The sequence below is a fragment of the Protomyctophum parallelum genome (assembly GCF_964188405.1).
Source record: "Protomyctophum parallelum genome assembly, chromosome: 20".
NCBI classification, from domain to species: Eukaryota; Metazoa; Chordata; class Actinopteri; order Myctophiformes; family Myctophidae; genus Protomyctophum; species Protomyctophum parallelum.
In genome coordinates this window covers 41784311-41795687 of record NC_139718.1, presented here as the reverse complement: position 1 = coordinate 41795687, position 11377 = coordinate 41784311, and the positions used below count along the sequence as shown (strand labels likewise).

General features: G+C 42.8%; 1 protein-coding gene across 2 annotated transcripts in view; it reads left to right on the top strand.

The window, feature by feature from the left end:
* Positions 1-1590: 1590 nt before the first annotated feature.
* gabrb1 (gamma-aminobutyric acid type A receptor subunit beta1) overlaps positions 1591-11377 on the top strand; it is a gene marked incomplete at its 3' end in the record, with an annotated part of 138098 nt that continues 128311 nt past the window's right edge. The window contains exons 1-3 of one of the 2 annotated variants that reach the window (XM_083792320.1): positions 1591-1619; positions 2845-2936; positions 3796-3863. In XM_083792320.1, coding sequence (XP_083648446.1) covers positions 1600-1619; positions 2845-2936; positions 3796-3863 — 180 coding nt within the window. In that variant the 5' untranslated portion in view covers positions 1591-1599. Of the gene's footprint in view, positions 1620-2844; positions 2937-3795; positions 3864-11377 lie in introns of those variants that run through there. The other variant, XM_083792321.1, reaches the window with a different exon arrangement.

Genomic DNA, 11377 nt, shown 5'->3' with positions numbered 1-11377 from the left:
ATACAGACAGTAGCCTACTTTAACTTTAAGTAGTAGCCTATAGCTACAAATTCAAGAGCAACCTTCACTTCACTAGTTTAGGCCTACATTTTGACCAGGAGTATATAGCTTAGCCTATATCCTAATTTTATAAGCCTGGCTGCCCTCCTACGGGCCTACATGGGGGTTCAGTCGACTTTATATCCACGATGATCCATCCGGCCACGTATAAAGTGTATACCACTGATTGTAGGACTATATAGGACCCCTTTTTGAGGTCCCGCGAACCTTCCATTGAGAACCGATGTCCTATGATAGGCTGCGCGCACGTGTCCTGCACACAGCCAGACGAGACGAGACGAGAGAGAGAGAGGGCCATGGATGGTGGTGGAACGGATAGGATTCAGTGAATTCTGCGGACATTGATGAGACACACGCGCCACAGACAGACAGTCAGCCAGCCAGCGGGACAGGACAAGACAGGACAGGAGCAACGCATTCTCACACTCACACACACACACACACACACACACACACACACACACACACACACACACACACCTATAACCGCGGCGCGCACACACCGCAACGAACCACGCAACGTTACGTGACTCTCTCTCTCTCTCTCTGGGTTATTCGTGCATTGCGGCTCCCCCCCTAAAATACACTCTCTCTCGGCTTTTCTTTCTTTCCTTCTTTCATCAAATGATGAACTTGAACTTGGTCGGCGGCTTGTGACGTTGTCGTCATCATCATCATCACCATCATCACGGGATTCATTCATTCATTGAGATTGAAAGGATTCGGGGTTGAGAGGACTCAGGCTCAGGGACAGAGAGAGAGGGAGAGAGAGAGGGAGGGAGAGAGAGAGAGGGAGAGAGAGAGAAAGAGAGAGAGAGAGGGAGGGAGGAAAAATGCGCAGCATCTCCTCAGATGTGCGTGTTGTTGTATAGGCTATAGAGCACGATGCTCCACTTGGAGAATGACTGGAAGCTAAAGGTGATCCGTGCTCCTGCTTTTAACATCCCACCGACAGACTGACTGACTGACTGACAGACGCAGCGAAGGTGCGGATCTATCCATCTATCCTGTATAGCTGTATAGCCTCTTGGATGTATTGACCACCTGCACCAGCCGAGCCAGCCCTGCAGGGAGGAGGCTGCACCGCTCCGGCCGGGTTTGGATGCTCTGTCCCCGGCGTCCACACTGCAGGTGAACCGCCAGAGAGACAGCTATAGACCACGTTTTTCTTCCACACTGCAGTTTTTTCCCCTTCCTCTCGCTCTATCTCTCTTTTCGCCGACACGTTTTTGACTTCTGCTCTGTTGGAATATTAATAGACCCGACCTGGCTACATATAGCAAGTCCTTTTTTGGGGGGGGGGGAATGGGGGTCTTCATTGTGACTATAGGCTACTGCATGGGGCTATAATTTTAACCCAAGTGTTGCATCTCTGAGCATCTGCGTGTCAAAGAACCAAGAGCCTTTTTTTATAGTTCAGATAGAGCTGCAAACTCCTCTCTCTCTCCTCCCGTCCTGGGATCAAAGTTGGTGAGGATGTGGAGTCAGGTGGACCCGGGGCGCTGGGGGGTGTGCTGGTGTGTGTGTCTGCTGGTTACCATGGTGTGCGGGGCGCAAAGGTGAGCTCTGCACACGCACGCACGCACGCACGCCTTGTTTGATCAATGCATTATTTCTTCAATACAATACAAGACAACAATATAATGATATAATCATTGTGCATTGCTTTGTGTATGCCGTGTGTAGCCTACGTATATGTATATGTAAAAGCCATATGTGTATAAGCATATGGTGTATTCTAGCACCAACAGTAACGCGTGTGTGTGTGTGTGTGTGTGTGTGTGTGTGTGTGTGTGTGTGTGTGTGTGTGTGACGTGTGTGTGTGTGTGAGAGTGAGTGATACCTATGTACAGTATGTGTGGTGTCCTATAGCACCAACAGCCAACATGTCACATGTATATGCATATATATATTTATGATAAATTAACATGTATATGTGTGTCCTATAGCGTCAACGAGCCAAGTAACATGTCATATATATGCATATATATATATATATATATATGTATATGATGCATTGTATATACTAGCCCTTACCCGTTGTGAGATATTTGCCCCCCCCCCCCTTGTGGCCGTGGGGGGTACTGCGCCCCGGTGCGTTTTTAATTCACTAATAAATTCATTAATAATCATTAATGTGTCAAATCAAAAAAAGGGCTTCGTTACGCCCTCCATATTCATATGGTCAATGCCTGTGTGAAAAGTGGGAGCGATTGGGGCAGGCAATGAGGAGCTACTGCGGTGTTTCTGACAGACAGACAGACACACACAGGCGGACAGACATTGTTAGAATTATAGTATGATGATGTGTCCTCCTATAGCGTCAACGAGCCCAGTAACATGTCATATATGTATATATATGATAAATTAACATACTATGTGTGTCCTCTATATAGCGTCAACGAGCCCAGTAACATGTCATATATGTATATATATGATAAATTAACATACTATGTGTGTCCTCTATATAGCGTCAACGAGCCCAGTAACATGTCATATATGTATATATATGATAAATTAACATGTATATGTGTGTCCTCCTATAGCGTCAACGAGCCCAGTAACATGTCATATATGTATATATATATGATAAATTAACATACTATGTGTGTCCTCTATATAGCGTCAACGAGCCCAGTAACATGTCATATATGTATATATATGATAAATTAACATACTATGTGTGTCCTCTATATAGCGTCAACGAGCCCAGTAACATGTCATATATATAATATACATGTATATATATAATAAATTAACATGTATATGTGTGTCCTCCTATAGCGTCAACGAGCCCAGTAACATGTCGTATGTGAAGGCCACCGTGGACAAGCTGCTGAAGGGCTATGACATTCGTCTGAGGCCTGACTTTGGAGGTAAAAAAAAAAACAACAAACAACACACGAGATAAAAAAAAAAAAACCTTTAGGCTGACCCCCATGTGAAAATGTCACATACCATGACCGTTTCACAATGATTTCTGTGCATGTTTGTGCATGGGGGGCCCTGGAACAAAATATTTTTTGAGATAAATGCATATCATTTTAGAAAACGGCATGCTGTGTGTGTTTAGAAGACATTTTGTAGAATCGGCCTCGGGTCTTAATGGGTCACATCAGGCCAACCCCCCCCCCACCCAGTCGATTATGTATTGGGCATTTAAGCCACAGACCACCATTTGATGAGATTCTGCCTCACAGACTCAAAACAAAAGGATATTGTTGTTGTTATCGTTGGATAATATTTCGTCTGCTGTATTGATGGGGCAACATATAGGAAAGAGAGGACAGGCCAGCGTTGATAAAAAATAACAATTACTTATACATTCTCTAATGAATCATTACTTCATGCAGATGTTTAACCAAAAAAAATGAACTCTTGAGAAGGTAAAAAGTAATACTTTTGGTGTTTTAAGCATTATGTAATACTGAAAAATCTTCTTCAGAGCACGTTTTTAACTAAAATCTTTGCTTCTGGGGGGGGGGGGGGTTCCTGGAACTACATATTTTCAGATGGGGGGTCCGCGGCCGAATAAGTACATACATTAAATACATACATTTTTGGGGTCCTTGAAACATGAAATATTGAGAACCACTGATATAGAAACATTAGGTTTTTCAGAAAATTGTCATGATTCACGGGTCCATTTGGTTACCCGCACCCTCCTGGTACAGGACCAATGGTTGACAACCCCAGGGTAAAATGTTTTTTTTTGTTGCATTCTTCATTTCCAAGGTGCCCCTGTGGACGTGGGCATGAGCATCGACATCGCCAGCATAGACATGGTGTCAGAAGTCAACATGGTGAGTGACATGGAGTCCCCCATGGGCTCTGTACTAGTAGTGTGTGTTTTTATGTTTTCCGCTCTACGTTGAATATCTTGAAATATCTGAAAATATAGCCAGATATTGCTGTTTCTGTCACCTTAATGAGTCAATGATTTGGTCAACACAGGAGTCTCCGCCAGTCATCAAATTATTGGCTTATATAGGAAATTATACGAATACGACAAAAATGAACGAAATCTCCATGGATTCAAGGTTTCATGGGGTGTGCAATGGAAAGAAAATATGTAAGCCACTACTTGGGTGAACTATCCCTCAAGGCACGTTGTAGATCGGCTTTTTTTTTTTACAGCGAGCGCTTTCCCTACAATACGGATGCTGTTTAAGTGGGGAAAAAGCTATATATAACTGGAACAGTGCACGGGCCGGATAACACTAAATTAAACCCTTGATTTAAAAAACGTGTATATATATACTGTATATATACTGTATATATATATAGGCCCAATATTTCTACCAAATGGAATAACAACGCAAATGCATCCGTATTCTGTAGGTTCTCAGGTTATTTATTAACAGCCCCGACTTTCGATTAAACGAAACAAAATCATTCGTACAGAAGGCTATATTCCGTTCATCCGTTTGTGTGCTACAGTGTGTGCTATGTGTGGTTGAAATGTTTGTCCCTGCCGCTCTGGTTTCTGATCACCCGCCGTCACCTGCCTCATCACAGAGTGACACCCATAAGTCAACGCAACGTCTCCTCACATTACCATAACAATCAGAAGATCACCGTGAAAATAATAACAGCAATAGCAAGCAAAATAACTCAACATTTCATAATATCATTTCATATATAGGCATAATTCATAGAAAATAAATAAGTCTACAAATGGCTTCAACACTTGTGTATTTAAATTATATTTTGTACATTTTCTAAGGGGGGGGGGGGACGGGACACTATTTGGGGTGCCTACTGGACCTGTACATCCACTAGTTTCAGTTATTTTATCCCTGAAAATCCCCATTAATTTTTATTTAACTCTGTGAGGGTTGATTGAAACTCGGTGAGTTGTGCAAATGGAACCTTTCTTTGGTTCCATTTGCACACTGTGTTGGAACAGATGATCCAAATCTAGTTTTCTTTAGCCTCCCTCCCTCCCTCCCTCCCTCCCCGTCCTTCCGTCCGTCCGTCTGTCCCCCTGTGCTTGGCTTGGTGCAGCGTTGCTGCTGCTGCTGCTGCTGCCACTGCTAAGGGAAAGAAAGAAAGAGAGAGAGAGAGAGAGAGAGAGCGCTTGCTGAGATTTCAGCACCTCCTTCCTTGGTATTTTATTTTCAGCACCGTGGACAGATCTGCAACGTGTCAAAATCCGATCCTGTTATGCATCGACTACATGGCACGCACGCACGCATGCACGCACGCACAGAATACGCACACACAGTAGCCCTGTGGTTGTCTCTGCTAGAGAGAGAGTGTGATTTAACAAGAGAGAGAGAGAGAGAGAGCTGCACACTGTTTTTTTTGGGGGGGGGGTTTGGTTCTTGTGCCACTGTTTAGTGATTCTGTTCACGGCCGTATGCATGCTGGAGCTTCTGGGTGTCAGTGGTTGGGAGCTATATAGCCCCATATATGAACAGCAGTGCCGACACTGCCTGCTCGCCTGTGGGCTGATTCTGTGCTTTGATATACTAGTCCTCTTTTTTTTCCTTCCTTCCTTCCTTCCTTCCTTTCTGTCTTTCTTTCTTTCTTTCTTTCTTTCTTTCTTTCTTTCTTTCTTTCTTTCTTTCTTTCTTTCTTTCTTTCTTTCTTTCTTTCTCTCTTTTCTTTCTCTGCTTTTTTTTGGTCCTCAATGCAGTAATTACATAACGCCGCTGTGTGTGTGTGTGTGTGTGTGTGTGTGTGTGTGTGTGTGTGTGTGTGTGTGTGTGTGTGTGACTCAACAAAGGACGCATCCCTGAATAAACCCACCAACCAGGCCGATGATCACTTTTAGTGAGGGTGAGGATAATGCCGCGTCGGCAGAAGGCGGCTTTAAGGGGCTAATATACACGGTGAATCATCGACATTCTTTTGTCTGTTATTTTGTGATGGGTTCTATCTTGCCATTATATGGAACCCGATTAGGCCTACAGTACAAACGTGTGTGTGTGTGTGTGTGTGTGTGTGTGTGCTTGGATAGCGTATACAGTAGTTTAGTTTTTACATTTCTCTGCATGGAAATGAATACCAATACCATTTGGACCTATAATAAGGGCATGCCCACAATAGCATATAATTATTGCCAATACCGTGTCATGAAAAGATGTCAAACAATGGATGATGATATATCAGTAGGCCTAGGCTATACGTGCCAAACTGATACAGGTGGCTGCATGAATATCGTTGCTCCCGGGCAGAAATGTCATACCGCTATTCTAACTTAGAAAATGCCTTCTAAATCCTGACAGTTTTCTGGAAAAACCCGCTCTCAAACGTTTTCCCCAAAAAAATATATGTAATCGGCCGCCGACCCCCATCTGAAAATATGTTGTTCCAGGTAGACCCCCCCCCCCAGAAGCAAAGATTCTATAGTTAAATGCGTTCGCAATGAAAGAATATATATTCAAAGATTTGCGTCACATTTTCCCCATTTTCTAAAATAGCACATCTACAAGCTCGTAGATCTTGTAGATCTGCTATTTTTCAACAGCTAAAGAATAACATAATGCTTAAAACACAAAAAGGGGTTCCCGTCCAGAACCCCGAAGCAGCAGATTTGCAGAGCGCGCCGCGAAGCCACACGTTTCAAGCTTGCCGATATGCAACTTTTGCCGTTTTTCTTTCTTTCATTTTTAAATTTTTTATCTTGTAATTTAATTTTGGACACGGTGTTGTATGAGGTTTCCAACATCCCGACAGACGATAGCCTCTAATATGCACCGACAGACCACATTTTGGGCCTTGAGCTGACGCTGTTATGACGTGTTGTTGTCTGTCCTACAGTATGTCCAAAACGCATACTTTTCGGGAAATGGAAATGGTTCCAATTTGAATGAATGCATCCCTTGTGGTTATTATTTGGTCACAAGCTCGTGTCGATGCTTTTCATCGGTTCAATGTTTAGCGGAAGTAGCAGGGCTAGAGCTCGTAGATCGGCTAATGTAGCTTCTTTTGCGCGACACTCCTGTATGACGACGTGGGGCATTAATTTACGAAGAGAAAAGTTGGAAAAATGGAGATGAGACGTTTCTTGCCCGACAGGCAGCGACGATCTGTATCATATTTCAGTGGCATGCTCCTATGCCAGAATGCAGACGTCTGCAGTCAATCATAAACACCAGCAGCATATAAGTTTTGTGCCATAAAACGTAGTGCTTATAGAATGTGTTTGAATTCTAGGCACGCACGCACGCACGCACGCACACACACACACACGTGCACACACTGACAACTTGTTTCACCTAGTATGCAGAACGGTCATGATGGATTGGAGTCATTGCACATTAGTCTGCAACAGAATTCCTCATATTTCTCTGGAAGATGGAGTAATTTATTCTCTCTCTCTCTCTCTCTCGCTCAGCGGTAGTGTTTGGGGGAGAGCATGGCAAGCAGCTGTGTGAGTAGCGAGGCCAGTCCAATAGTCATATCATTGTACAATTTGGCTGGCTAACAAACCAGCCTTTGGCAAGAATTAGACTCTGAGAAGCACAGAAGAGAGAGAGAGAGAGAGAGAGAGAGAGAGAGAGAGGGAGAGAGAGAGGTGCGTGGATTACTGCTTGGGACTGCCCGGGTCAACGATGCCTCCAGGGCCCTACGGGGACCCAGGGGCCATGGCTGTCCCTGCATGCAGGGGCCCCCAGCGGCCTCCAGGGGCTTCCAGGGATCAGGGGAGGGAGATGGAGGACAGATGTGTGAGCAGAGGTCACCTAATCGATGATCAGTCATGTGGCAATTATATCAATCTGTCGTCGTCCCCCCGTCCCCCGTCCCCTCCTCCTCCAGAGAGTGCACCTGCCCCATGAATGCAGCTACAGCAGTCGTTCCCAAACTTCTCTCATGTCAAGGACCCCCAAATTGTCACTAATGAACCCACGGACCCCCCATTTGAAGAGATATGCCAGGGACCCCCATAAGAGAAGATGTTTACAGCTCTAGCAGTGATTCTCAACCCGTTTAATTTCAAGAACCCTCAGTTTGACATGCAGCATTAGTCTAACCTAACCCTAACCTTTTAATGGCATTTATATATATCCCTGGGACCCCCAATTAATTTTGTAAAATCAATGTTGATTTACAGACCCATAAGGGGTCCATTTGGACCCCCTGGAACTCCCTCAAGGTCCCCGGATGCCACTTTGGGAAGCACTGAGCTACAGCATGAGAATGATGTAATTCCACTGGGACACAGATGGCCGTTTGCTGTTGGGGCAGAAACCTCTCCAATATGTGAACTTTTTATGCGTGTTTTCTTTTGTCGTTATAATTAACCATTTCCCCATCTATCCAGGGTTTACATGTACAATTAAATTCCCCAAACATACTGTAGATACGGAAATGTAGGCGCCAGAGACAGCACAGCAGCGAAACGTTACAGATACAGGGGATAGAAGGTACACATAATGTTAAAGGACCACTGCACCACTTTTCAACCTATCTTCATATAATAGGTCCTCACGAATAATCATGATAAAATGGCACGATCTTTTTCTACTCTGTCTGTGTCTCATAGGAGGGCTGTGGGCAGTTTAGAAACCGTCTTCCAGTGACATCATCATTAGGCAGATTCTTTTTTAAACAAGATTTCTTTACAAAAATGTTTAGATTTCTATTATCGTGAGAACGATGGCTTCCATTTTCGCATTGCAACTTTTCAGGACTAGAAAGCCTGCAGTTTCTATTACTGTAGCTTACCGATATTGACGTCAGATTTCGGTGCTCTATTAGCTTGGACACTGGTGGTCGTGGACGGGTTTCTGAACTATCCACAGCCCTCCTATGAGACACAGACTGAGTAGAAAAAACATTGTGCCATTTTATCATGGTTATTAGTGAGGACCTATTATATGAAGATGGGTTGAAGTGAAGTGGTGAAGTGACACGCAAAATAGGGCCCTAAAAGTGTATTTGTACTGGTCCACTTCTCTTCTGCTTTTTCTTTTTTTTTTTCTTTTTTTTTTTTACACTTTCAGGGTTAAGAAGGGCTATTCTCTGTCTCGTTGGGTTTCAGTGAATCATAAAAGTTTGAAGTCCCAGTCAGTCCTGTTATTAGAACAAAGGTCTTCCATTATTGACACTCGTATAGCATTCATACATAAGTCATTTTCACACGACTTGCTGCATTAGCCTGAATAAATCTAGACGCTGTTGGTTTGCAGAGTGTGTGTGTGTGGAGTGCGGTGTGCTGTGTGAGCACAGCACAGGTTATGAATTGTTTATTGATTCTGAAACTATATTTCGTTTCAAGGACTTCAGGTTTCAGGTGTTCATTGTGTATACAGTATGGGGCCGTTGACCCTCATAACTCAGAGCGCTTCCACTCTCAGAGTTTACAGGCTTGGAAAAGTTCTGTTTTGAATGCTAAGTGGATCCTAATTATAGCCATCTGCATGGGGACTCCCTCAAGGACCCCTGGGGGTCCCTGCCGGACCCCGCTGAGCACCACTGGTTGGCTTCCTGCCTCAGTAATCTGTGTTTAAAACGTTGATTTAAAAGTTTTATTTGATTTTCCCATTTTTTGGGGGACGGGAACCTCTTTTGGTGTGTTAAACATTATGTTTATAATTTAGCTATTTAAAAACATTAGATCTACAAGCTCGTAGCGCGCCACCCACACGCTACAAGCTTGTATAGGTCTGCTATTTGTTTTAAATCTTGAAAATGAAGCGCAAGTCTTTGAATATATATTCTTGCAGAGTGAATGTTTTTTTAACTCAAATCTTTGCTTCTGTGGGAGTCCCTGCATGGAACAACATATTTTACGATGGGGGTCTGCGGCCAAATACATATCTTTTTTGGGGTCCTTGTCATGGTTTGAGAACCACTGCCATAGAAACATAGGGTTTTTCAGAGAACTGTCAGGATTTAGGAGACATTTGTAGAATTGTCCTATCAGGGAAAAAAAGAAAAACAACGGTGTTAAAGGAAATGTCCGCCGGACAACCAGTTTTCTTACCGTAATATGGTGACCATAATCCATTGATCAAGAAGTAGCGAAATTAACAAACTGGGCGTTCCTCAGCGTTTTACCCGCACGGCCGCCGATCAAACGCTGAATCTCTTCTTAAATCTCTCCTTGAAATAGAATAGTGTTTGTCTCCCTGTCTCTTCAGCTATTTAGTAAACGGAAAATACATTTCCAATGTCCTTCAGACAGGAGAGCATGTAACTAAGTGAAATTAGAAGTGATGATGAAGCAAAAGAAAGGATCGGACAAAATTCCCACCTTAAAATGTATTTTCTGTTGAGCTGGAGAGTCGGGGGGGGGGGGAGAAATAATTAACAAACATTTGATTATGTGAAAAGTAAATAGATAATGTGATCATTTAATTATATCATAATACAATATTTAGTAAATACCCTTTTTTGCCGTTTTCTAATATTATTTTTTAACATAATCAAATGTTTCATGAATCACAAGAATCCCACTGCTATGTCCTATAATAATTATTACATAGTTTTGTTGATTCAGCCATGCATTGCTGCACTAGATATGTTGGCTTGTGTATCCATGGGGAGTTGGGGACATTTTGCTGATGTTTTGTGCTATATCACGTGTTTTCTGTGGGACAGGCTGTGAAGCTGAATATATCCCCTGTGGGACAATAAAGATGTTATTAGTATTTAGTATACGGTTAATAACAAAAGCTGCTAGCATGGAAACTAGGACTATTGGTATATCAACGTGTGAATGTAAATGATTTGTTTTAAAGATTCTACAGAAATATAGTCACATAGGACACTTCAGTGTTGCGTTCACAAGGTTGAATTACCTGCTTTTTTGGCATTTTTTTTGTTGCTATTTTTGAGGTTTGGAAACATTTAAATTTCCTTTTTTTATTTGACATAATATGGCAAAAAAAAACATCCAACATCAGATAGTGCTGCCAAATACAGTTTGGGCATCCTTGGTTTTCTTTTAGTTTTTATTTATTTAAACACAGGAGGAGAGTGTGGAACAACATTACTATAATTACTCTCGTAATTATAATCATCAAATGATGCACTATAAACAAACACACAGATTTTATTTAACTCCAAGAAAGCGCTGTCAACTTCAATTAGTACCTAACCCGTTATGCATGTTGTGCCCATTAACACTAGCGTGTCTGAAGTAAAATCAGTAGCATGTGCTTAAATTCATGTGTAGAAAATGTTTCAGAATGCCTGAGATGATGGAATGGTGATGGATGATGATGGTCATGGAAGGGGAACCTTCTGAAAGCTTCATGGGCAAAGATAATCAACTTAAAAAAAACAGCGAACTGTGGGCACATATATGCATACGTTCTGGGAATGTCCCAGAGTTAGGGTATTCTGGACTCTGTTAGCCAAG